The 27547-nt window shown below is 35.5% G+C and overlaps 2 protein-coding genes across 4 annotated transcripts in view; one reads left to right on the top strand and one right to left on the bottom strand.

The window, feature by feature from the left end:
* The window catches only part of LOC134838955 (5'-3' exoribonuclease 1-like), a 66828-nt gene extending 63002 nt beyond the window's left edge, over positions 1-3826 (top strand). For both annotated transcript variants that reach the window (XM_063854327.1, XM_063854326.1), the window contains exons 31-33: positions 981-1229; positions 2928-3092; positions 3451-3826. In XM_063854327.1, coding sequence (XP_063710397.1) covers positions 981-1229; positions 2928-3092; positions 3451-3570 — 534 coding nt within the window. In that variant the 3' untranslated portion in view covers positions 3571-3826. The remainder of the gene's footprint in view (positions 1-980; positions 1230-2927; positions 3093-3450) is intronic.
* Positions 3827-15154: 11328 nt separating this feature from the next.
* Positions 15155-20259, bottom strand: LOC134840070 (uncharacterized). 2 transcript variants are annotated; one of them, XM_063855723.1, is made up of 4 exons: positions 19838-20259; positions 19202-19522; positions 17577-17768; positions 15155-15641 (listed from the first exon to the last, which is right to left on the bottom strand). In XM_063855723.1, exons 2-4 carry the CDS (start codon positions 19415-19417, stop codon positions 15579-15581), a joined length of 471 nt encoding a protein of 156 aa, XP_063711793.1. In that variant the 5' UTR covers positions 19418-19522; positions 19838-20259; the 3' UTR covers positions 15155-15578. The 2 variants fall into 2 exon arrangements, with proteins under 2 accessions (XP_063711793.1, XP_063711794.1); XM_063855724.1 differs by having other exon boundaries at positions 19935-20259.
* Between the last annotated feature and the right edge of the window lie 7288 nt (positions 20260-27547).

Here is a 27547-nt window from a genome sequence, read left to right as displayed (position 1 = left end):
CAGCGAAAGTGTAAAGTTCACGAAAAACGCGATCGACTTGGCGATCGCTTTCGAACTAAGAGTCGTAGTTCAGAGTTTTGTTATATTTAGAGGCGTGTTTCAAGCTCTTACATAAGTCGTGATGATTTTTTTTCCAGGAAGTCTTGAAATACTCTAATAACAAAAGATGTGCATGAAGAAATGAATAAAATTTTTTCTTAACAATTCAGTCTTCTCGAATTGATTTTATTTTATCAAAAAAAGGCCAAGCATAATTTGAAAGTCACTTTTCTGTCAATTCATTTCTGTTTCTTTGCGTTCGTTGACTCATCCAACTGTCTTTTGGCTATGTTCAAGTTAAACATACCCCTGAACTATTTGCTTGTGAAATGGAAGATTTTTCATTTACTTCGTGTCCATACTTTTGATGTATACCGCTCAATGCTACCAGCAGACTCTTCAAATAGAAAATCCTATAGCAGGATGTCAATAAATTTCGAAACTATTGACTTGATACCTATTTTTTGCAATACACTTCAATGTATCTATCAACTTTTGCTTTCCTATGACAGATTAGTAACCAAAGATTTCGTTGAACAACACTAGGTTAAAAAAAAACAAGTGGCTTAAATGTTTCTCTATCCAGGGTTGCTATCTTGAACAACTCCGGTATAAAACGTGACTTGAGGGTTGCAATGACCAAGTACCGATGAAAGTGTAGGAAGCTCTTAATTTTGGTTGCTTGAAAATAATGACTCATGGGAACATTAAATCTGGCTCGGTTTTCTGAGCATTTTTTTCTGCTTTCGGGGGTCGGGCTCACCTAGACAGTTTTAACCACTTCACTATTCGACCGACATTTTCAAGAAGACTGACTTATAAAGCTCTGTTAGATAAGTTGTTTGAATAAAAAATGTTCAGATTTAAGAGCACTTGTTAATCGCTTGTTCTAGTGGATTTGTTTGGCCCAGATTATCATAGATAACTTGAATTCTGTTTAGGGTTTTGCCTGTACACTGAATTTATTGGGCAAGTCGTACGATGGTCCGATTTGTGCTACTGAAGTTGAAGCACTTACCGAGGCCTCAACAGGCATGATCAAGTTTCTCAACTCCCTTGTACTCTCTCAGAACAGAGAAGCCTTCCAAGCATATCCTGGTCTCTATAAACCCCAGCAGTTCTACACTCCCAGACACAACGGAGTTCCTAAACTTCTCAATCAGAACGGGTCCACTTACGTTCAGCAGCAGGTCAGTACTCAGCTACTTTATTGTTGCCCCCCGCCCGCAAGTCGGCTTCTTTATAAACCCCAACGAAGGGGGCGGGCCCGAATTAAAAAATTATACCCAAATAACAGCTTTTTCAACGCAAAAAAAATCATGCAAAATTCATTTTTTGTCTCGATTTTGTCATTTATCATATTAATCTAAAGTTGCGGAAGCCCCGTGATAATTTTGAACCTCCCGCAATGGAAAAGGCCATTTTTATTCGAAAAACGCTTTCAATCCACTCTCTAATATCAAACCTGTTACTTAAATCATTTTCGCCAAAAATTTTTTTTTGAAGATTGATAATTTATCTATCTATTATTATATATTTAAATACGGGCTTCACTCTCTCAACATGTTTAAGCTTTTTCAACGTGTTATTTTTGCATGTTTAACAAAAGAATTTTTGCACGTTTAAGCTGTATGGAATTTTACAGCTTGAATTCAATTTTTTTGTCAAGTTTGAAATAAGCAACCCAAAAGTGGGATGCTGTCAGGGTTACCCTAGGGGCTACAAATTGGGCTTCCAAATATGAATACCCGAATCTTTTTAGTTTACGAGATACAAAGATTCTGTGATTTTTTTCTCGAAATTTAATTAAAACTTAAATTTGAAAACTTTTACAAAATTTGGAATTGTCAACCTGCAATTGGGTGCTGTCAGGGTTTTCTCATGGGTTGCAAATCCTGCCTCACAAATTGACTGCTCAAATTCTTTTAGTTTGTGAGATATGACGTCTTCTATGAATTTTTCAAACATTTTCAAAGAGCTTACAAATAAAAAATTGAATTTCTCAACTCTATGGTGTGAGTTGCTCTCAGGGTATTTTCAAGCGTTGCAGATTAGGAATCCAGATATGATTGCTCAAATCTTTTTACTTTCCGAGATTTGACGTTTTTTATGATTTTTCCAAAAAAATTTGATTGTTTCAAAAAAAAACTTTTCAAAGAAATTATAATAAAATTTGACAAAAGTTGAAAATCTCAACCCAGTAATTGGGTGCTGTCAGGGTACTCTCAGGGTTTCCAAAACTTGCCTCACAATATCCCAGCTCAGATCCTTTTACTTACCGAGATATGATGTTTTTAAAGATTTTTAAATTTTTTTTTTCACAACCTAGATATAAAAAACGTAACAAAAGTTGATATTATCGACAGTATAGTGTCAGATTCTGTCAGGGTACTCTCAGACATTGCAAATTTTTCCTCCAATTGTGACTGCTTAAATCGTTTTAGTTTCCAAGACGACGTTTTTCAATAATTCTTTAAAAGTTTTCAAAAAACTTAAAACTAAGTTTAACAAGCGTCTCATTCATGAATTCAGTGATTGTGCCAATCAAACTGTTAAATACGAGGAGTTTACTTGTTGGCTGTCAGCCATTCTGAAACCCAGTAGCTTCAGAGATTTGACCATTTAAGTTTAAAAACGTTTTAGTTGGAATTTTTTTGGTCAATTTTCTAAATGAAAAGCCTCGTTGGGTGCGCCCGTCTTTTTCTATGGTTGCATTCCTTTCGTTGTTTTTTTTTTTAATTTATTTTATATATCAACAGTTTTCACGTTAAATATTCTATTTGAAGCACCGGAGGTGCCGTACATGCTAGTTAAGATTTATTTCTTTTCATTTGCGCTCAAATATTTGCTTTGTTGGTTTTCATGAAAATCAGTTAAAATCTTGATAGGTGTTGGTGCCTGGACAGATCGACACGACAGGAAGCAATGTTTTTATGCCATCTGTTTTGGGCCCGAATATGTTCAACGTCAGCGTCAATCCCAATTCCAATATGTTGTATAACAACCAAGCTCATAATCAGAACCAAGACCAGCAAAACACTCCTAACTTCCAGGTAAAAACAATAAAAGTTAATTAAATCAATTTTATGTTGCATTAAGTTTGAGATTTGAAGCAAGATATGATTTATGCTAAATTTAAGAATTGACAGGTTGTTATTGTTTCAAAATATCATTTCGCTTCTGATGTAGTGGCGAATACTTGATTAGATTGTGCAATTTTGTTCAGAAAAAGATTCATTTTTTGTTGTGATGAAGTGATGTTTGAAATCTGCGTTTCAAATTCATTAATCAACTGAGCGCTAACAATAATCGGGCGTTTTTTCTGGCCTCCTTGAATTGTGTAACCCTTTTCAGATTAAGTGTTTGCTATAAAATTGAATCATCTGGTCATCGGTCCTGTTGATATTTTAGTCTAATGCGGGACCTCATGTGCGGGATCCAAACAAAAAACCTCATCGTCGTGGAAATAGAACCTCTGCAGGCCGCGGTAGATCGCTGGGACAAAACTGTGCCATGTCGTTTTACGGTTGAACAACAGCTAGTTAGCTACAGAACAACCGTCATTGTACCATGGAACCCAGAAGGCTTGCAGTCGTTAGGTGCCACAGGGGCGAAAAATGCGAATTAATAACTTCATTTAACTAAGTTCACTTTTTGTGTGGTCTATTGTCTAATTGTTGAAGTCGAGAAAGGGTATTAAAACACTGATTACACTTGCGAAGCGAGTGTATTAGTACGAACGTTCTTTTTTTCCAACCTGAGTCCCATATATTGGTGCCACTTTTGCGGCAGCTTTTTCATTGCATGTGCTTTGACATTCAATTAGTAGTAAGTTAAGACAGTTGATGCATTTTTAATTCATCAAATGAACTGAAAAAAGTGAGTAATTTCAAACAACATAACAATGATACAAAGCTCGATTTCAAAAATTTTCCAATTCATGTATCTCGCAATTTTTTTGAATTGCATAATTTATACATAATTTGGCTCTATGCTTTCCAATTTTTTACATGCAAAATTGTGTCTATTTGTATTTGGAGCCACTTTTGCTGAATGGCATTGGCAATTTATTAGCATATGTAGCTGCTTTATTCGTGACTTGTGTTTATCTATTGGAATGCAGTAGGTCGCAGTTTCGAATCTTACACGTAGCCGAGTTTTTGCTAATTCGAGGCCTATTTCTACTTTTTCCTATTTCACTTGATAGAGCTGCTTTTTGGTCGGGTTCTCGCAAGTGTCTGAGAAGCACAGCTTCGCCTCTGTGCTTAATATGTATTCTGTATATGTCCCTGACAAAGTTTTGCCTCGAATAAAAGGCTTTGAAATTCATGACTTCCGTAACTCCTTTTATTGATAAATCGATGGCAGAGCGAAAGGAGTCATCGATTTGCATTAAATTTTACGTGCTTTTATTCCTTTTATTGCAGAATTTAAATATCGTTTTAGCCTAGAAGAGAGGCTGCTTTGTTGTTTAGTTTTCTCTTTTTGAATATGTGCTATCAATATTTGAATTTGGTTGCTAATGCAATGTTTCTGATATTGTTTTTTTTTTGTGAAAATGAATTGTTCACTGGCGAATAAAAGAATATTATTACGATTTGTTTTTTTTTCTCTATTTTCAAGTCAACTTTGGTTCAGCTAACAGTCAAATTTGTCCAGCTGCTCAAGTGGTACTTCTGTTTGGATCAATATCTCAAGATCCTACCAACCGTATAAGTTTTGAACCTTATAGGATGCTGTCCTCCTTTTTTGCCCCAACCCTATTTATTTTTCCCCGCATTAATTTATCTCGCTTCTTTTACCCCCCTTTTTTACCCTATGTCTATTTCAACAAAGACTACCCTGTTTTTCGTATTTAATGAAATTGGATTACGTGGTAACAAAGAAAGATGATACATTTATGAAACGGTTGCTGAATAAATAGTAAATCTAAGCTTAACGACGGCATAGCAAGTAAAGTGAGTTTGAGATTTATTTTTCAGGTTTTCTAATGAAATGGATGGTAACCCAGGACTAAATTACCAAGGCATAGACATGTCACGTACAGGTGTGAACAATCAGCGTCCATCCGCCTCCAACTACTTGCTTCCAGATGGGGAGGCAGAGATTGCGAGGTTAGAACGCCAGCACAGAGTTTTCCAGCCGGCCATGTTGGATTTAATTGAACGGGGAATCGAAGACGAGCCGGTGTCGGGATACCGAATCCTGGACGTTGGCTGTGGACCTGGGTTCGAGACGGTTTTGTTGGCCAATAAAATCACCGCGGTCGGAGGGGAAGTGATTGGCGCCGATAGAGACGAAATCTTTTTGCAATATGCCAGACAAATCAACTCACATAACTCGGTTAAGTATCGCAGGTGCGACATCTCGACATGCGACGACAACTGGTTCCCGGAGAACTATTTCAACCTGGTATATTTCCGACTGACTCTTTGTTGGCTGTCGGATGTGGAGCGGGTTTTGAGGAAGGTGCATCGCTGGTTGACGCGCGAGGGAAGAATCATGTGTATTGAGCCTATTTTCGAAGGCGGATTCACGTACCCTTATTCCTCTTTGGACAAGAAGTTCGGCGAGGCAGCCAAAAGGTTGTTGAGTAACGGAGACGCATTTATAGGAGCAAGATTGCCTGAGCTATTTGAGTCGCTCAGCATGAGGATCCTTTACGAAGAACCTTTCGTGTTGTTTGGAGGACCTGGTAGTGCGTATTCACATTACATCAGAGACTCGACGTACTATCTATGTGATCTGTTGCTTTCAGAGAATTTACTCTCGCTCGAAGATGTAGCCATGTATAAAAAACGTCTTGAAAACCTAGAACAGTCACCAATGACGAGAGAGTATTCTCAAATACTGGTTAAGTTTATTGCGTGTAAACAGAGTTCGATTCCTGCACCGAATCTGATAAATGTGGACTCTATGCAAGCTCACAGCGAGGAGAACAACGAGGATGAAGATGGAGGTGACAGGACAGTGCTTTCAGCTGATAATTTAAATCAGCAAACATAGCTGTCACTTTCAGGCATATTAAAAAGAAGCGTTTAGATTCGGGAACATATAGATATAAAGGTCAGAGGAAAACTGCATTGACTCAAGTTTCAACTCTTGACATGTTATAATAGCTCGATACATAGTTTTGTATATATATTTATTTACTTTTCAATTCCGACTTTCTTGCATTGCCCGATAGATTAATTAGTGTAACACATACGCCGGTGGAATTCAGTTTTGTTCAGTTGTGTTTTGCGAACGCTTGTACCAATAATCAATGTACGGTAAAGCTAGTTATTTAAGCGCAATTCAAATGTTCCCTTTTAGCTTTTTTCTGCAAACTGCGATCAACCAGAAGAATCCAGAAAGGGTATGAAATTTGAAATAAACTTCAACGTATGTACATTTTAATTCGAAAATTAAATTTTTCCATCTGATTTTTTTTTCGATATCTTTGTTTGTTCTTGTGAGAGCTAGTGTCTTGTAATCAGGAACAAAACTTTTTTCTCATACACAACTTTTACAAATTTGTAAGAAATTGAAGTTGCTTCATTGGCGAACCTTAGCAACGTGGCCTCGAAGTAACACGGTCGCCTTTTTTCTAAGATCTGAGGTTCGAGTCCCAGCTGGAACTTTTTTTCCAGTAAAAATGAAATTGAAAATTTTTTTTCCGGGAAGCATCGACTCTTGTCGGAATTTTGCTTGTCTGCTTGCGTTTTGTTGGCTTTGTTGCCATTTTTTTTGTACTGTAAGCAATTTTCATCTTGCGATAAGCAAGGATATTGCAATCGGGTACTAGACTTTTTTCCGTAAATAACTTCACAGAATCGTCAATTTTGTAGGAATGATAAATTTCAAAGCATGCCAATTTCTTGAAAATTAAAATAAAACTTCCTCATCTGGGTAGTTAATAGGTGGAGTACGTTTCTGGCAGATATTGATTTTTCAAATACATTTGATGAAAGGATGATTTTTTTTGGATTCGTGGTCCTTCGACAAATTTAGGTATTATTAAAATGTATGGGATTGGGTTTTTAGCTTTTTACTTTTTTGAGAAGCTTTCGAATTTTTTAATATGCTTTGTATAGTTCTTGGTTCAGCAGAAAAATACTCTACCAAACTTCAGAAAGAAGCGTATCAATCTTAATCTCCTGTACGCCTAATTTCGATTTTCTGATCTCTTTTTACTATAGTCTACTGTGAGGGAATAAGTGACGCATTTGTTTGGATTTTTTCATTTTCTGAAAAAAATCTTTTAAATTCAAGATTTTGGGTTTATTGGATGGAACGAGTCATGGGTAGCTCACCATGCATAAACTGCGGCGCCCAAATTTTTTCCAGAAAAAGCTGTGGACCTCAGAATAGTCCAATTTTGGTATTTTTAACCGTTTTTTGATTCTTTTTGACTTTTCTCGAATCTTACCCGACAAGTTTGAGATTTTGGATTCAGTCTGAAGACTGGTTTGTGGAATAATTTTTGTGCATGTGCGGCTGTGCCCATTTTTTTGTGAACAAAAAGTCATTGCCCTCGGAAAAGTCAATTTTTTGATTTTTGACCGCTTTTTGAAATTGCGAAATTTTTGATCTGAGATTTCGGGTTCAATCAAAAGAACAGATTGCGGAAAATGTCCCTGCAAAATCCACAGCGCACATTTTTCATCATGCAAAAGTTATAGCTTTCGGAAAAGTCAATAATTGGTTTGTTGTACCATCTTTTGAATCTGACTTTTCTTGATAAATACCCTCTCAAATCTTGAATTTTAGCGTTAAATCGAAACAACAGATTGTGTGAATCTCTTCTGTCTAGCAGCTATGCCCCAACATTTAACACAAAAGAGTGATTCGTAGAAAAGTCAAATTCTTGATTTTTTGACAGCTTTTTGACTTTTTTCAAAAACTACCCTGCCAATTAATAGGTTATGTGGTCTGATTCAATCGAAAAACCCGGTTTTAGGAGGTTTCTCTACTTAAACGGCTACGGTCGTTTTGTTTTAGAAGACGTTTTTGATTTCGGAAAGTCGAGTTTTTGAACTTTTGACAGTTTAAAAAAAACTTTTTGATTTTCTTAGAAAGTACCCTATCAAATAAGAGATGAAGGGTTCAATAAAAAGGGTTTATTTTCGTAATAAAAAGTGAAGATTTTTTTTGGTTCTTTCTACTGTCGCTTGCGACAAGCAAGGTTAATAAAATCGGGTACTAGACTTTTTTCCCGTAAAAAACTTTGTCCACAGGATCACTACTAGCGGATCTTCACGTCTTAAAGAGAATTTTCGTTTTCTTCGCTTCTTTCACTTAGTTAGTAGTTAGTTTTGTAGCCCGTTTCTTAAGCCCTTTTCAGTTTGTAATTGTCTTTTCAACAAAATTTCTCTATTTGTTTTCGAATTCGGATTTTCGTCCTAGTTTCTATTGCTTCATTTTCCGGTTTTTTATACGCCATTTTTTAAAATCTGGCCTGGCATTTTTCCAGCTTTTCGAAGCAATGCTTTTTTCTAATTTGGACAGTTTTACTGTTACTGAAACTTCACAGTTTGTAAATTTACCATCTCTGACTTCTTTAAATTTACCATCTCTGACGTGATTATGTTATATCGACTTAATCAATTTATTTTGCGTTATTTCGACGAAACTGTTATGAAAAATTTCAAAAAATTTAAAAATTTCTACGGCGCATCCAAACTGAAATACATAATCCCAAACGGAGATATTTTGCCATCGAAATAACGCAAAATAAATTGACTGTGTTTCAGTCTGGATGGGTCGTAAAAAATTATAATTTTTGTGAAATTTTTCATAACAACAGTTTCATTTTTGGCTCAACAAGTTTCGATCCAAAGTTCCGACGTGGCCCTTTTTTGTCGCTTGGTAAATGGATTCCATTTTTAAGGGCTGTTCTTGAACTTCATTCGATACAAATATGAATGAAGTTTTTGCAGCTGCAATTTTTCAACTTCGTCAAGCAATTAAATACCAGAAAATTAACCAAAAACAATAAAAAAGCAATCAATAAGGACAGTATTCTTGGACACTGAATCCGTTTATTACTGTTATATGGGTATTATCTTTTAGTTGATTGTGCAGGATAAAAATCGATGAGTTCGAGTAGATATATATGTCAGAGAAAGTGTCAATTTTGAAGCACTCAAAAAATTGAATCCTTAGAAATTGCATGTTATTGTTTAAAGTGTGACAAAACGTTGCAAAAACCTCATACTCTCCTATTTCTATACACCACCAAGCGAAGTTAATTGTAACAGTCGGTTAAAATGTAACATGTTTTCGTTTTAAGTTTACTTTTCAATGAAATCGAATCGAACCAGTCAAGCTGATTTTCTCGTGACAACTGAAAATCAGAAGTTAAACACAACAACCGAATTGACAAAAGTGGGTAGTCGTTCCTAAGTTCACTTCAATCCAACTGCTGAGCGCAATTGATTTACCTAGACATTTTCACGAGAGAAGTGTTGTCTGCTTTTTGACAGAAAATCAAGAGTGGCTTCAGTGGGCGATTAAAAAGAGCAAGGAATTTATCTGAATCTAGAGTAGAGTACAATTTCACTGGGGACCCTTCCCAGTGGACTGACTTTGTGGTCCCAAGTTCAATTATTGCAAAACTTCTTGAGATAGCAAGTTATCTTGATCAAGACTGAACTTCGTACTTGAGTTAATCCCAGAGCTTGCTTGTCATGTCTTGAGTTACTGAATTTATTTACCAGAGAATGTTTCACGTGATTATGTTGAAATCAGATGAAAATACTAGTTGATCTATTTGAATTAGATCCGATCCAACACAAAGTCAAATCAAAAGTATTAATTAACAAATTCTTGACCATGTTTTTAACGGCGTGTTTTAAGTATATAGAGATCTCGAGTTCCGCGACTACTTGAACCGTTAATTGGCTCGGACCGGTTAAGATAGAAAAGCACGAGAAATAGTGTCTCTGGCGTTCGAGCCAATGGATATAGAGCCTATCATTCTTGATTTCAATTGTGCAATAAGCGGATAATTGTAACACAGTGTTCTTTGGCGCTCTTGGGTGTTTCAGTCATCATAACTACGAAATAGAACCCACTAGACACGGCACCGACCTAAAATCTTATTCTAGAGTACTGATGGATTGGTTCTGCTGATATGTGTCCATCTCCTAGTTGCACCATGCTAGTTTTTTTGGGAAAAAATCAAAAAATCATTTCTTGGTTGAGCTTTCCCAATTGAGGCCTTGGAAACTGACTTGAGAGAGCCACTAGATAACCAAAAATGACCGGATAAAATGTACAAAAGGCACAAAAATAAGAAATTTAACTATCGGAAAAATAACAAAAAATCAATTTGAAAAATAAAAATTGATAAGGATAGTGTTGTTGGATACTAAATTGGTTGGATACTATTACATAGGTCTTTATCTTTAGTCGAATGTTCAAGAAAAAAACGAGAAGGCGGAGTATGTATATATGTCGAGGAAGATGTCAAATTCGAAGTACTCAAAAATTAAACATTAAGAATCTACAAATTCTAAGGATTCGAATTGTGACAAAACGTTGAAAAAATCTCATACTATTGTGTGTCTAGATACCACACAGCGTAGTTAACTGTGACAGTCGGTCATAATGAAAGATGTTTTCGTTTTGGATTTGATTTTTTAAAATTCGAATCGAACCAGTCATGCCTGATTTCTCGTCAAAATTGAAAATCCGAAATTAAACACAACATCCGAAAAGTCTGGGAGTGTCTACATTCACTCCAGCTCTATTGCTAATCGCGAAAGTAGTTTTTCACGAGAGTAGTGTTGTCTGCTTTCGACAACATCAAGAGTGGCTTCGGTGAGCAAGAAATTAAAAAGAGCAAGGAATTTATCTGAACTTAGAGTGCAATTTCACTGGGGATCCTTCCCAGTGGACTGACATTGTGATCCTAACTCATACTAATTATTACAAAACTTATTGAGATATTAAGTTATCTTGATCTTGATTGAACTTCGTGCTAGAGTTAATCCCAGAGCTTGCTTTTCATGTCTTAACTTACTGATTTTAATTACCAGAGAATGTTTTACGTGATTATGAGATGAGATGAGTTTAATAATTGATCTATTTGATTAGATCCAACACACACTGTCAAATAAAAAGTTTTAAACAACAAGTTCTCGACCATGTTTTTAACGGCTTGGTTAAAGTATATGGAGATTTTGAATTCCACGTCTAGTTTAACCGTTAATTGGCTCGGACCGGTTGAGATAGAAAATCACAAAAAATAGTACGAATTTGAACAAATTGAAGTGATCATTGCATTTGTGAAGCAAATGTCTTGTAATCGGAAACGTGCAATGTATGTCCTGTGATCTGACTTACAGGTGCCTTTCGTCTTAATCTAGAAGTAACGCATTTTACATTGCACCCAAAGATCTGAGATATGAGTCCCTTCCGGTACGTGTTTATCAGTACATCAAAAACATAGCCAACTGACAGTTGGAAAAAAGTAATGAACGCAATGAAACTGAAACAAAAACTGACTTCATTTTTTGAATTTCGGGGCAAAAAATAAATGGTCTTAAAGCTCACGGAATTTGTAGAAAAACTTATGATGACCATTTTTTGGCTAAATTTTACCCAATTAGAGAAAACTGGATCAATAGGCAAAACTTATTTCACTGGGATATCTGATAAATAATTTCCTTTTTTGAAATTACAAGTCGATCACGCTTTTCATGATTTTTACATTTTTGCTGTTCGATAGTGGATGTTGCCTTCATTTTAACAAAGGAAATGCACTGAATTTATTAAAAAAATTGCAAGTCAAACCACAAAAAATCCAAATTGAGAGTGAACAAGTTGTAAGACTTTTTCCCTGAAAAAAAAAAACAAAAAAAATCAGCAAGACCTATATAAGAGTCCTCACTACGTTTATTACTTTTAACAAAAATTTTTTCGGAAAAAAAGTGAATAGTCGGCTTTCGTTTGTCTGCTACCGTTTGACGGCCTAGTTTCCAAATCTTTTGCTTTTGAATTTTCTTGTGGTTTAAGCAATTTTCTCTTTAGTTTCAAGTGTTTTTGATTTAGTCCTGTGTTTTGTAAATTAACCGACACTGAAAGTATATATATACTGTAAACATATATATACCGTAAACAACTTTGTCCATAGAATCACTAATAGCGGATCTCCACTTCTTAAGAAGGATCTTCTTTTTCTTCGCTTCTTTCACTACTGTCTTTTCAGCAAAATTTCGCTATTTTATTAATTCGGGATTTTTTTCCTTGTTTCTGTCGGTTCATTTTCTGGTTTTGAAACGCCAATTTTAAAAATCTGGGCGGACTTTTTTTCAGTTTTTCGAAGCGTTGCTTTTTTCCAATTTAAACAGTTTTTTACTATTACTGAAACTTCACAATTTGTAAATTTACTAGTTTACGTTCTATCACTTATTCAATTTATTTTGGGTATGGTATCTGTGTGGTATTATGTATTTCAGTATGTATGGGTCGTAGAAAGTTTGAAATTTTTTGAAATTTTTCAAAATAACCGTTTGTTTTCGGCTCAACAGGTGTCGCATTTTTTGTCGCTTGGTATTTGGTTTCCATTTTAAGGGCTGTTTTTTAATTTGATCTGAATTTTACCCAAAGTTCCGACGTGTCGCATTTTTTGTCGCTTGGTATATGGTTTCTATTTTAAGGGCTGTTTTTGAATTTTATCTGATACAAATATTAATGAAGTTTTTGCAGCTGTAATTTTTCAACTTTGTCAAGTTACTTTTGTTTTTGGATTCAGATAAACTTAATATACGCTCAAAAATATATCAGTAAGCGGCCAAGTAAAATTTGTAAAAAGTTTTTTTTAAATTGATTGTTAGTCTGCTTATGCTATAAATAATTTGGTTCTGTTAGTCGTAGTTTTTCGAAAAAAACTGATCTGATTGGTAGTGTGTTATTGCGCTTAGCAAGCGTTACCGAACTGGAATATAGACTTTTTTCGGGTTAACAACTTGTTTAACAGAGTAACAGGTATCTTGGTTCATAATGAAATCAAACTTTTATGCATTCCCTGCCAACTGATCCTGGAGGTAACGAATATGTCTGGGACGGCAAAGTTCCTGGCCACAAATCTGACTTGGACTTTTTACATTTTTTTTTCAAACTGGATTAATTCTATTTCAAATAAAATTGTCGACCTATAATTTGTCGGCTTAGTTGTCACATCTTGAAATCGAATTTTTAAAATGTTTTATTGCGACAAAATTTTTTCAAGTATCTTTCTTTTTCAAATATTTTTCTCCAATTAGTTTTTTCTGTCTCAATTGTTATTCACTACCGTTCAATGCTAAGCTTGCAAGTGTTGTGAAGCTCTGCTACGCTTCTGTATTTAAAATAGTATCAAACGCAATAAGCAGCACAATTAATATCTGAACCCTTTTTCTTTTTTCAAAAACTCTTAAGATTATTTTCTAACGGAAATCAATAGTAGCAGGGATTAATTGAGTTTCACAAATCTTACTTCATTAAGGGTATGTTTTTCATTATTTTTCATATGCTTTTCCTTACAAGAAACTAAGTTTACAATACCAAAAATTGCAAAAACTTACTTTTTGAAGTTCCTTGCTGCAACAATACAACGAAAAGTCAGCTGATTTGGCTCAGATGTTCGAAGTTTTTAATTTTATAGCGAAACCTGTTTGCTTCTTGAAATTATTAAACTTTAAAAAAGAAGTGCATGCTTTTTGCATAAGAAACCTGCGACATGATATAAATATGATTTTCTCTGCGTGATTCAAGTATGAATGTTCTGATGCGGAATGCAGCTACTCGAACTGTTTTTTTCCCGAAGATCAGGCAGTCTTCGGAAATTACAGTGTATACGAATCAAGTTTGAATATGGGATTACAGCGTTCCCGGGTTGACCAAAAATGCTTATCTTACAATTTCCATATATGAAAAAATGCTTGTCCTACAATTTCCTTCTGTTTCATAGACTCAGAAAATTGTTTAAAAAACTCTAGGATAAGCATTTTTTCATATAGGGAAATTGTAGGACAAACATTTTTTCATTTATCGAAATTGTAGGATAAACATTTTTTTAGCTTCAAACTAAATTTTCGTTTTTGATGAGCAAGGTGCTTTAAATTGAGCAAAAGCAATCTTAATTAATTTAAATTTGATTTTTCATAGTTTTTCATCACCAGACTGTTTTATTTGGTTCAAATAGCCGGAGAAACTAGATTGAATCTTTTTTCAATGGTTTTTTGAAATTTGTATGATTAGCTTTTTTCCATACATTTGATGTAGGCAATAGTATGATAAGCATTTTCGGTTTATGGAGGTCAACCCGGCTTGGTTTCCTGTCTTGTATCAATAGAATCAAGTTATATTTTGGGATATTTGAAAACTTGAAAAGGGGCCGCTATGTTGGCTTATTTTCTAACGAAATTACAATGTCCCTTTTATGACTGGAATAGGCAAAATATTAAATTGGACTGAAAAAAATTCTGTTTCCTACCATTTTTTCCCAATAATTTCTAATTTTAACACTGATGCTTGCATGTTCATTAAGTTCACGTCACTGCGGTGTTCACGTCACGATGGTGTTTTCATTAAAGCCTTAACACAGCATCCATTTACGTTCAATTCATTTTACATCGCGTCACAGACTACCTACAAAGGCATATTTTCATCGACTGTCACTTGAGTATAAAATCAGAACTTCCAATCTAATGATGTACTGTTTCCTTTGGCATGAAAAGTTCAAGTTCAAAGTTATTTCGAAAATTGTGGAATGTATATCAATTTGGGTGTGCAAAAATATCGTATCTGAATCGAAATGGCATATTTCATTAGCATCTCTCCAATACATCATTTCTCATCGTATATCCATAAAATGTGAATTGCTTTTTGGGTACAGTTCGCTTTTAAGAGAAATGAGTTAAGATTTCGCAACTTCTGATGGCTAAAAACGGAACACTTCAAAATGGTGATCAATTAGTTCTATTATTGCCTGGCTGGTAAGTTTTTATTGTTTGTCAACCAGCCCAAATCTGTTTCGTTGAATTGATTGTCTTTCGATGAAGGAAATAGCCTCATTATTCACAAAATTGATCACAACTTGTTTCTTCTGAACAATTTCAGGCTGCAAACATTCAGAACAAAAAAATTAAAATAATAGTTTATTCCGCAAATTAAAAAAAGTGTCAGAGAAACTAGCAGAATTCATTACAATACCGTATGCAAAGAAAGATCTTTTGTGCATTTATTATCACTTTACACTTTTACTTGACATCATCAAATGGGCTGCTGCATCAACTAGCACGCGTACTTGATCGTAATTAATCGTTCTTATTCGCTGATAAGATATGGATAGACTCGCCAGAAGCGATTTTCGATTTTTTTAAATTATGTGAATTGCTGCAGCTGCTAATGAAGCAGCCCATTGCGTTTCACAAATTACTAGAGTGTGTCAGTTGTTGTTGTTTTTGGGGAATGTATTGGATGTTGTTTTTGTTGGTACAGCGACAGGTTAGGTAGCTCCTCTCCTGTCGTGGCCAGTCGTTACTTCATCTTCGCTCATCTCATCTTGTCTACTTGTTCTTGTTTAGATCCGACTTGAAATCATTGTAGTCCATGTCAGCCTTGTCGTTAACCTGAAGATGGCATCCAACGTATTAAGCTGCTACCGCGAGCACAAACATGTATTTAATGACATTATTTAACGCCCATTTGCAACAACTTAAATCGTGTTATTTTTTTTAAAGTAGAGCTTAGGCATTTTCGTCAGTCATTGTAAAATATGCAAATTGGAAGACAAATAACAAGAAAATAATCAAAATAACATATATTTTTTTTATTTAAAATTTTTTTAAATTGAAGTTGTCGATTCCTAAGATGAAGCTAAAAACTCCAAAAACTAACTTGATTTGAGTAAAACAAAATTTTCAAGGCTTAAATTAAGCATAAATAAGCTAATGTAAGACTGCTTACTAATTCGAAATAAGACGAAAAATCAAAAATTTCAAACCGGTTTTGCTCGACACTGGGAAATTTTGTTAAACATTTTTTTAATGTCGTTCGAATCACGACTGAAAGGGCTTTAATATGATAGATTATTCAACCCAGTCCGATGATGACTTGCGGTCGCCGATTTTACGTGGAAAAAACTGAAACACACTGGAATACAAAGTTCCTCCCCATTTTCAATGGTCGGAACAAAAACTAACATTAACCCAAGTTTCCAACTATCATTTGAGATTCTGAAAACATTTCATGGTTTAGTCGTCTTACACAAACACACAAATAAATACACAGCCAAATTGGGTTATCCAGTAGCAGGCACCGTTTTTAACACTACATTGAGTTTACATCATCGCGCTCAAAATTAGTGTACGATCGTTGCTAAAACGGCTTTGAAAACTTCAAAGGAAAACGGTTTTGAAAACTCCGGCCAATGCAGAACTAGTTTCTTCAAAAGCTTCATTTTTCATCCAAGGTACAAAGAGTAAGGTCAAAATGGAGAACACCAGGAAAAGATTAATTTTGAATTACTGCAGAGAAAACTAATAAAAACACTTCAAAAAAATTTATATTGCTAAAAAAATTTCATTGACGCTAATAGTTTTTTTTGACTTTTTCAAACAATTTCATTTTACTTATATTTTTTTATTGGACATCACTGGTCTGATACCAAATAAACGTGCATCTGACAAACTCAAACCAAGCAAGGAATCATAAGTAAAAGGTGAGAAAAAAGGAGTTCTGGAAATTCCTTTAATCAGATAATATCATGAATTCAAATTATTTGATGATGGCAAGAGTAAAAATTTCAACTTGAGAAAAAAACAATCGTACCAAAATCTTATCTCACAAACTTTTTTATTATTTGTTGACTTGAAGTAATTTGAAAAATCATCATAATTTTTTGCCCTCCATGATACAAAATATGTTAACTTAATTGAACATTAACCGAAACTATTTAGTCTGAATGAAGCTAAGTCAAGGATAGTAAAAATACAAACCACTAGGAGTAAGTATATCAAAAATACCAAACGCTAAAATAAAAATTTCTTAGAGCTTAAGAAAATCAAAATCTGTGATGTGGCAACAAGGCCGACAAAACATAAGCAGACATACGGAAGTCCGACTTTTCCATTTCCCGGGAACAATTTTTCAATTTCACTAAGCTGAACAAAATAAGGGACTCGAATCCTAGACCTTCGGGGGAAAAGCAACCGCGTTGCTACCTACCTAGACTACGTGGGAAGTAGCCTGGAAATTGTTTTAGCTCATTAATAGCTCAAGTTCAATTTCTTTCAGATTTGTAAGAAACCTTGTTTACAGAAAAAGGTCTAACTCCCCATCACAGGACACTTGCTCTCGTTAGTTAATAAATCAAACCATCAAAAAATTAAATAACTTCCGCGACCAGCTTACAAAAAAAATTGATGAGCGAGTTTTATATTTCAATCCACCGAAGAAAAAAATTAGCGTTGAAAATTTTAACTGCTGAAAAAATAACAAAAACAAAAATTTTTAACATAAGCGCGTTTTAAAATAAAAACAGCTAGTTCTGAAAATCTCCATACCTGGAACTCTGCGCCGCACTCGAGTTTCTTCTTGAGGACGGTGTTGGTGGATGCATATGTCATCCTCTTCTTCACTGGGGCGTTGTCTGAACACCAGAACATGTAGCCGATCTTGTCGGTGGGTGTGCCGTCAGGACGGGTGAATCGGAAGTCGAACACGATGAATCGCGGCTCCGCGTCTACTAGTTGCTCCTGTAAAGCAGCAAGACGATAATGAAACACTACAAATCACAAAACTTAATCAGAAATGAAGAAAATATTAAAAGAAATGCTTCGAATTCAAATATACTCAACGTACTCCTCGAAAGCAGGGATTCTTAATTCAAATTTTTAATGTCGACTAAATTGGCTGGCCTTCCTAGCTCTCCCAAACAGTTACAGCCGCCTTCAGAAGAGCTAATTTTAGTTCCCATTAAATGGACGTAATAGGTGTCCTTGAGAGGCTGGGAAGGGTAAGTGGGAGAGCTCTCAGATCATTCCACTAATGCAGTGGTGCCTCTACCACTTTTACAAGTCCACTACTTCAATGTTCCCTGACTGTTCTGAGCACGCAAAAAGAAATTTATATTCGAGCAGCTTTTCTTTCACGCAAAAATAGGCGCCATAGAGGGGAGGGGGGGGGGGGGGGGCTATTAGCCTAATGGAGGGACCGAACAATAGAAAACTTTCACACAATCAGAACTCTCAGTAACCGCATTCGCTGAGCTCTTCATGCAGAAAATCGAAAGCAAAGTTAACAGAGTGAATTATTACACTTGCAATTGGCCGGTGGTAAGCGCGCTTTGCACGTGTCGGCGCCTCGCTCTGATGACCACCAGGAATTTACGTAAACAGTTTTGCGTCTTCTTTTTAGCCCGCTCGCAAGACTTATCAGCCTGAGTGCATTATCTGCTGATTTTGTATTCGATTAATATTCAAATTAATGTCCTGAAATAATTTGCTTTCTTTCACATAATCGCAATTTCTTTCAGACTTTGAATAGTCTCCTCTGATTGGCTGACAATCGTTTATCCGTCACCGGTCCTTCTATTATACGTCTATTATACGACGGTTATTGTCACCACTGCGGCACGTCGTACAAAATGACGTCGTAGAGTAATTCATAATTTTGAGTCAGTATTTCAGACGTGATGCGAGAAGCAATGAAAGAATTCGAAAACTATAAAATGTCATGAATCAACAACAAAATAGAACATTTCTGTTTATCAGACCAATTTTCAGCGAGTTGCAATTCACTCTTCACTGCCACATCTCAAAGAAGAGATTTGAAAATTTTCTGACACGTTAACTAAGCGCCTCAAAGCTCCCCTACCCCATCCAAACGTTTTTCAAATTTATTCTTTGCAAAATTACTTATGCACTACCTCTGTTCGCTTATATGTTAGGCTCAGCCTCCACCAAAACAGCAATGCTCATTGATAACCACCTCTCAAATCAATAACAATTTTTAATATCATAAATCAACCAAATCATCATTTAGGACATTTTTATTTTTCGACATGTTTTTGTACAGTCCAACCCCTTCTGGCCACGAGTAGGCACTGAGAAGTTTTGGTGAGAATGGTTGATATTAAAACTGCGGTTGAAATGCATTATTTATATATTTTTGAACTAGTTGAAGAGACCTTGAGGAAGTCAAGGTGAGTCCTGTTGAGCTGCTCGTCGTCCGACTTCTTGTCCACCTTGGGCACTAGGGCATTCAACTCCGAGTCCATCAAAATCTCCTTCAGATCATCACTCAGTTTGAACACCATACACACCGGGTTCTCCGCCGCACTCTTCATCTTGAAGTCATTGTACTCCTTAATGATGTCATGGCTCACTCCAATTCCACTGGACATTTTGGATCTACTCGGTCTAGATTGTTGTAGGTTCTAGAGGTTAATTAAGTTGCAGCTGCTCTGTAGTGTCGTTCTTGTTGGTTAGCAACGATTGCACCAAAACACCTGAAAAAGCAAACCACACTGACATCGAATGTCACCGATAAAAAACTCAGATGTTAAGCCTGCTGTGCCTATAATAGTATAGGTAATCAATTGAATACTCTTAACATAAAATCACAGATTAAGGCCAAATAAATGAGCGCTTTATGAGACTATCGTCAGTTCATACAGATGCTCAGAACTACAGCCGATAAGTTCGAGATTTTTCGGAAGATATCATCCCGGAGCGCATTCCAATAGCTGAATCATGCTTACAATCTGAGATTTGATTCTTAAAAACGTCACTAAAAATGGACAAAATAGGCTGAATTTGCTTACGGCAGAATGGGATCGGATGTGAAGTTTCTCTGGGCAAACTTAGTTCGCAAGTTGTTTTATAATATGTCTAACTATTATATCTACTAGTATTACTAACTTTTGATGCCAATGTGATGTGATCTGCAGCGCGTTTTAGCCGTTGGAAGTTTAAATTGAGCCAGTCAACTAGACTTATTTGCTCTCGAAAAGCAAGCACGGAGCAAATGCTTAGTTTGGATGTGAATGTCTCAACAATTTCTATGTCTACTTGTTGTGTGTACCAGGCAGGCGCTTTCGATTCCAACCAAGGCAATGATTCTAATTCTACTCTAATCCAAAGCAGCAGTTTAATTTTATAACAACGCAAAAATCAGATGTCACCAAGTTTGCATTCAAATGTACTTCTACTGAATACAGCAAGCGCAAATATGACCAAATCGCAAGTGATCAAATTATGGTTCTAATTCTGTTTTTGAATCAGAACAGTGGTCAATTTAAACAATGTACTAGTACTGACTTGGCTGAATAAATTATAAATAAAAACTGTGATCCGTTCAATAGTGTGTTTATTCATCTGCAAATGTTCCTAAAACACTGCTGTGCCGTCATTGTAAATAAACACTTACATGACAAGAAGTTTCGTGTCTGTCTGTCTATTAAGATGAAACAGGTTTAATCAAATTTAAAACTATTAATGAAATTTAAAACTTTTAATGACTTCCTCTTAAGTAAAACTTATAAACTAAAAACAAAAAATCGATCTTGCCATACATGCATACCAACTATGCTTCTGTACATGGACAGCCTGCCGCAAAAAAGTCTCAGTCTCAGTCTTTTTGACAACTACCTATCCATTATTCCTAAATGGGGAAATTATTTTCTATTTAAAACCCCTTCATATGAAATTTAAAAGCGCAGACTAGTGACTAAGTGCCGTTTATTGGGCAGGGGGTTTAAAGGTATCACCGCACTGCTCCTTTATTCGGAAAACATCTACAAAAAAAAGTTCAAAAAAAGTACCGTCGACCTACCTCATCTAGTGCTATATTTTATGCGTGAATAAACCAGCTGAATTACAAGCCAGTCGAAACTGCACAGACTATATGAACCAGCCGAAAAAATAAGTAACGAAGTATGTGAGCCAACCGTATCAAAACTGTTACGTAATTATTACATAACTTTATGTAAGAGTTACGTATTGTGGCTGGTTTTAACTTCGGCCTATTTTTTACATACCGTCACACTTTGTACAGGCGAAGCTGCATTTCGCACGCAAAATCGAAACTCGGCAAAAAAGAGCTTTAAATTATTAGAAAAGGCTTTTCATTTAAATCAGCATAGAGAAAAAACATTGTTGTCAGCAGTGAATTGATCCTCAACATGCGGTTGCACTTTTGACCTTTTACCACTCCAGTATGGATGACAAGAACTTCGGAAAGCAAAAAAGACAGCTCCAATAAAACGGAACTAAGACGTAATTTTTTTGCACAAAATTAGCTTTTGGGCTAACAAACTAGCGAAGGGCTATCAAAATCTATTGCTTGAAACAAAACTTCACAAATACAAGAAGAGTATATAATCCCATTACATATCAAAACATTTACACAGAGGGAAAGCTGAGCTTCGCACCACTTGCAATACAAATTTGATTAAAATCAAACGGAAAAATTGGAGAAAAAAAATCAAACAATCGTTTTTGTCAATTAACAAAGCTGTCTCAAGCAGTTGTATCACCTCTACGCCAGATGGTTGGTTGATTGAATTTGAAATTATAATTACCATGCGGAAACAAAGCCGAAAATGCCTGAGCAGAAGAAACCTTTCATGCCAAAAAATTCAAAAAAGTTCCAAACTAATAAAAAAAATTATGTCCTTTCTCCCCTCAGAGCAAACGCACACCGAACGACGCTATAAGAGGCCACCGGGTCAATATAAATTAATCGAAAACTTATTAACCCGAGAAAGACAAAAACTGAAAAAAAGACATCTTGACAAATCGAGTCGGTAAACCAGTATTAAAAACAATTTTCGGCCGGATTTTTAAAATGCTAAAACACTTAAAGAAACTACAGTGAATTGTTTACAGCAAAAAAAAGGTACTTAGATCTGGCAAATAAGCCGACATAACATAAGCAATCATACTACGGTACCACGAGTCCAGATGAATCCTGTGGACAAAATTGTTTACGGGAAAAAAGTCAAGTTCCCGATTGCAATACCCTTGCTTTAAAATAAAAAAAAAACGTTTATCGAATGTCATAAAACATTTATGAAATGTATAAATTATACAATTGCCTCATAAGCAAAACTGATTTGCACTTACGAAAGCTCGAACGAAAGCAATTGTAGCCAGTAGACGACCTTCAGACACGATAACAAATAACAAAACAATTTTGTCTAACACACATAATGGTAGTTTTAAATTCATTTTTTTCTGGTCACGTCTAATTTGATGGTCGTATACTTTCCTATATCCGCCCACTAAATAATTGGGGATCTATCAGCCAAAAGTCACAGAACAACTAGGCAAATATATACCGGACAGAAATAATGACGCTTTAAATTATGGGGCAGTACAAAAGTGTCGAAGTACAAAAGTGCCAAAAATATTGCTCAACAGTACCGAAAGTTATTTTAAATACTGTTTTTACTCATCCGTAATCACTGAAAAAAAAATTTAATTCAAACTTGAACAAACAAAAATTTTATGAAAAAGCTTAATTCAGCAAATTCGATGGGGGCAAACTAATTGGTCTTATTAATTCCATAAACGATACTTAATATTCAGAGTTTGTCAATATTTCATTAATCAAAAAATATTCGAGACCAATTTATGAACAGTCGCATCATTCAGGGCTTTGCCCTGATACGAGCAGTCTTGTTTAGTTTAGCTGCAAACTGTAAAATTTGACAAAGAGCCGACAAAGAAAAAGCACGCAACATTAAAACGCAACTTGAACTAATGAAAAACTTGAGCCTGCAAAAGATTGCAACTTTTTGATACCTCACAAGCTATGTATCGCACAAAATGGTATGTTGCTTGTCTAATAGCTTCCTTCAATTAACTTTTGAATGCTTTCTAAACTGGTTTGATTTGTCGGCTACGCTATGCTCAAAAGAAAACCGGTGAACAAAGAGAATTAATTATCCCAAATTAGCAACTTCCAAACCCCAATAACTTTGCAAAAAATCACAGCTGAAAATTCTTTTCATTCCGAGCCCAGGACAATAATATCTTTCAGAGGGTACCAAAAATAACAGACTGTTTTAATATTCTCTGCATTGATGGTACCTTAACGCTGGATGATTTGCATATACTATAAAAACCAACACAGAAATTTAACTCATGACTCTTTGACTTTAATTGAAAAACATATAACACGCATTTGCTTGAAATTAAGTTCCTGAGGGAACGGTACTTGAAAACATGGCTTGTCAAATACCGTTTTTGACTTAAAATCAAATTGTCTGGGCTCAAACAATCACTGTACGGGTGACTACCTTGTTAAATCTAACGTCCACTTGTAATCATGTTACATGGTATACGTGCGGGCAAGCAGATCCGGTCCAGGAGCAGATAAAATGAGAGATAGAAAATATCTCGAAATTATATGCAAATTTTTATGCTGGCGTGGTGTTGTAAACTGTATAAAAGACTAGGCTACCTTCTATCTATAATTTAATCAGTTATCCTAGTATTCTGTTAGCAATTGAAGAAAACTTATACGAATTGCGAAAATCCCCCCGCGCTACCTTTAGAGAAAACTCCTTGTTCATGACCTGAATAAAAAAATGTGCAATAGAGTTATATGCATCAATTTGGCATCAAAAGCAAAAACAAATGCCAGCCAATTTCTTTGCTAATATTAACTTTAAAAGGATTTACTTGCAATATTACAAAGACAACCAAGCGTTTCTCAATAAACGCAAACGTTACTCAAAATTTGCTATTCGACCGTTCTGCGGATAAAGCAGTCTTTTCGTGTCGAGACATCCCTGTTCGATTATCAATCGAAAACAACCTAAAAACGGTTTCTGCGACGTTCTAGCAATAAAAACGCAAATGATCCAGTTTCGGACAAATAAATTGCCTGCAACTAAAACATGGAAGCAAATATTGCGCTCCTAAAGGTAAGCGATTTGAAGTTTTGCATTTTAATAAGCTTTCAAAACCAATTTATTTCCGCTTTGAAACTACACCCTTTAGGTGTTATTTATGACACCGTGAAACTATTTTGAGGCAATCGAATAAGAAAAAACAACGCTTCGCTGCTTTGATGGCTTTGAAATATGTTCGTATTGTTCAAGTTCATTGTACATATCAACTAGATAGCAGACTAGCGAGAAAATGCTCTTACACAATAAAACATTGGCTCTCGGCCATCAAGTTGCGGATAAGAAAATATGGTTTTTATAATTACCTTTATTTCAATGCCAGTTTTGGAAACTCAACCAAGCCGTTTACTCCTAATAATTCCCTATTTATTCAAGTAACTAGAAAAAATTCACGGTTTTATAAAGTTCGCCAATTCTGTCATCATATCGAGTAAAATATAAGGACAAGACAAGGATAGAGGTTGGAAGTGTCCAGTTTTTCATGGATCGTCTGCGTTTGAGTCCGAGCACTTAAAATACGGGTAGGCGGTGAGGTTGCAAACGGTAAGTCAAGGGCTACGCAAGCGGGTTCCGGATTCCTAAATATGTTGTTATAAATCCAGACAAACCAAGTGCGTTCAAGCGGCGAAGCCAGCAGGAGAACATAGAGTCCATTTCTCAAGGTGACCCGAATTCACAACTCGTTAAGAACTGCTAACTGGGTTTAGGAAATTAGACGACAAGCAAATTAGACCATCAGAAAATAGCGGAATTTAGACAATAACTTGCGTGCAAATTGCGTGAATACTGGTTGTCCGTAAACTCCGTTTTTTACGGTCGTCTAATTTCTTGTCTAATTTCCTAGGCCCCACTGGTAACATATTAGTATGGTTGCGTGGTTGCAAGTAGTTGTGTTTGTAACCTGCTGTCGCGCCAAAGGGCTCTTATCTTAACTCCGATCTGTATATAGCCCTGCTTGAGCCAGTTATGGGCAGACAAATAAGTTAATATTCCACTAGCGAAGGGCTATCAAAATCTATTGCTTGAAACAAAACTTCACAAATACAAGAAGAGTATATAATCCCATTACATATCAAAACATTTACACAGAGGGAAAGCTGAGCTTCGCACCACTTGCAATACAAATTTGATTAAAATCAAACGGAAAAATTGGAGAAAAAAAATCAAACAATCGTTTTTGTCAATTAACAAAGCTGTCTCAAGCAGTTGTGTCACCTCTACGCCAGATGGTTGGTTGATTGAATTTGAAATTATAATTACCATGCGGAAACAAAGCCGAAAATGCCTGAGCAGAAGAAACCTTTCATGCCAAAAAATTCAAAAAAAGTTCCAAACTAATAAAAAAAATTATGTCCTTTCTCCCCTCAGAGCAAACGCACACCGAACGACGCTATAAGAGGCCACCGGGTCAATATAAATTAATCGAAAACTTATTAACCCGAGAAAGACAAAAACTGAAAAAAAGACATCTTGACAAATCGAGTCGGTAAACCAGTATTAAAAACAATTTTCGGCCGGATTTTTAAAATGCTAAAACACTTAAAGAAACTACAGTGAATTGTTTACAGCAAAAAAAAGGTACTTAGATCTGGCAAATAAGCCGACATAACATAAGCAATCATACTACGGTACCACGAGTCCAGATGAATCCTGTGGACAAAATTGTTTACGGGAAAAAAGTCAAGTTCCCGATTGCAATACCCTTGCTTTAAAATAAAAAAAAAACGTTTATCGAATGTCATAAAACATTTATGAAATGTATAAATTATACAATTGCCTCATAAGCAAAACTGATTTGCACTTACGAAAGCTCGAACGAAAGCAATTGTAGCCAGTAGACGACCTTCAGACACGATAACAAATAACAAAACAATTTTGTCTAACACATAATTGTAGTTTTAAATTCATTTTTTTCTGGTCACGTCTAATTTGATGGTCGTATACTTTCCTATATCCGCCCACTAAATAATTGGGGATCTATCAACCAAAAGTCACAGAACAACTAGGCAAATATATACCGGACAGAAATAATGACGCTTTAAATTATGGGGCAGTACAAAAGTGTCGAAGTACAAAAGTGCCAAAAATATTGCTCAACAGTACCGAAAGTTATTTTAAATACTGTTTTTACTCATCCGTAATCACTGAAAAAAAAATTTAATTCAAACTTGAACAAACAAAAATTTTATGAAAAAGCTTAATTCAGCAAATTCGATGGGGGCAAACTAATTGGTCTTATTAATTCCATAAACGATACTTAATATTCAGAGTTTGTCAATATTTCATTAATCAAAAAATATTCGAGACCAATTTATGAACAGTCGCAACATTCAGGGCTTTGCCCTGATACGAGCAGTCTTGTTTAGTTTAGCTGCAAACTGTAAAATTTGACAAAGAGCCGACAAAGAAAAAGCACGCAACATTAAAACGCAACTTGAACTAATGAAAAACTTGAGCCTGCAAAAGATTGCAACTTTTTGATACCTCACAAGCTATGTATCGCACAAAATGGTATGTTGCTTGTCTAATAGCTTCCTTCAATTAACTTTTGAATGCTTTCTAAACTGGTTTGATTTGTCGCCTACGCTATGCTCAAAAGAAAACCGGTGAACAAAGAGAATTAATTATCCCAAATTAGCAACTTCCAAACCCCAATAACTTTGCAAAAAATCACAGCTGAAAATTCTTTTCATTCCGAGCCCAGGACAATAATATCTTTCAGAGGGTACCAAAAATAACAGACTGTTTTAATATTCTCTGCATTGATGGTACCTTAACGCTGGATGATTTGCATATACTATAAAAACCAACACAGAAATTTAACTCATGACTCTTTGACTTTAGTTGAAAAACATATAACACGCATTTGCTTGAAATTAAGTTCCTGAGGGCACGGTACTTGAAAACAAGGCTTGTCAAATACCGTTTTTGACTTAAAATCAAATTGTCTGGGCTCAAACAAACAAAACTAACCGGTAGCTGGGCGGTAAGCTCTAAATTATTACCACACCTGAGTTCATTTAATAAAATAAAAAATAATTAGATTTATATTCTAACTTTTTTCAATAAGCATGTTTTCCATTGTTTTCTCGATATGGCGAGAATGAAAATCAGAAAAATCAATGAAAATCAGAAAAAGCAAAATAATATAGGTAGATCAATCTTTTGCATCCGATCCGTAACTATTAAATTGAAACTTTATGCCACATTGGATCTCCGATGAGATTTTTTCAAGCAAACTGCATAAAAAATACCCTATGCCATAAAAAAAAACCCTATGCCGTATCTCTTTACCACGCTTTCATATCATTGAAACAAAAAGTATTTGAACCCCACGCAAAACCCCGAAAACTTTATGACCTGTCACCATTGTTTGTCGGAAAAATATTCTGCTTCTTGAGAAAAAGGAAAATAAAAAGACTTCAGGAAACCGTTCGTTAAAAGCGTAACAGTCGGACATAAAAATAATACACGTGTATCTATTTGAACTTTCCATTTTTGGCGAACCGGAACAGGTCGATGCGGAGTGCGCATCTGCTCTTGTGTAATCACTCCCATTATTGCTGACTAACGGAAATGACCATTAATATTTTTCTGTCCCAGTATTTTCGACTG

Source organism: Symsagittifera roscoffensis, chromosome 2 (assembly GCF_963678635.1).
Source record: "Symsagittifera roscoffensis chromosome 2, txSymRosc1.1, whole genome shotgun sequence".
Taxonomy (NCBI): domain Eukaryota; kingdom Metazoa; phylum Xenacoelomorpha; order Acoela; family Convolutidae; genus Symsagittifera; species Symsagittifera roscoffensis.
This window is presented reverse-complemented; position numbering and strand designations above follow the sequence as displayed.

Excerpts from the sequence above, each read along its gene's own strand:
- LOC134840070 (XM_063855723.1), bottom strand. The coding sequence starts at position 19,417 with ATGTCCAGTGGAATTGGAGTGAGCCATGACATCATTAAGGAGTACAAT. Across the intron at positions 17,769-19,201 it reads CTCACCTTGACTTCCTCAAG|GAGCAACTAGTAGACGCGGA; the intron begins GTCTCTTCAACT and ends GCTGCTTTACAG. Across the intron at positions 15,642-17,576 it reads AGTGCGGCGCAGAGTTCCAG|GTTAACGACAAGGCTGACAT; the intron begins GTATGGAGATTT and ends TGCCATCTTCAG.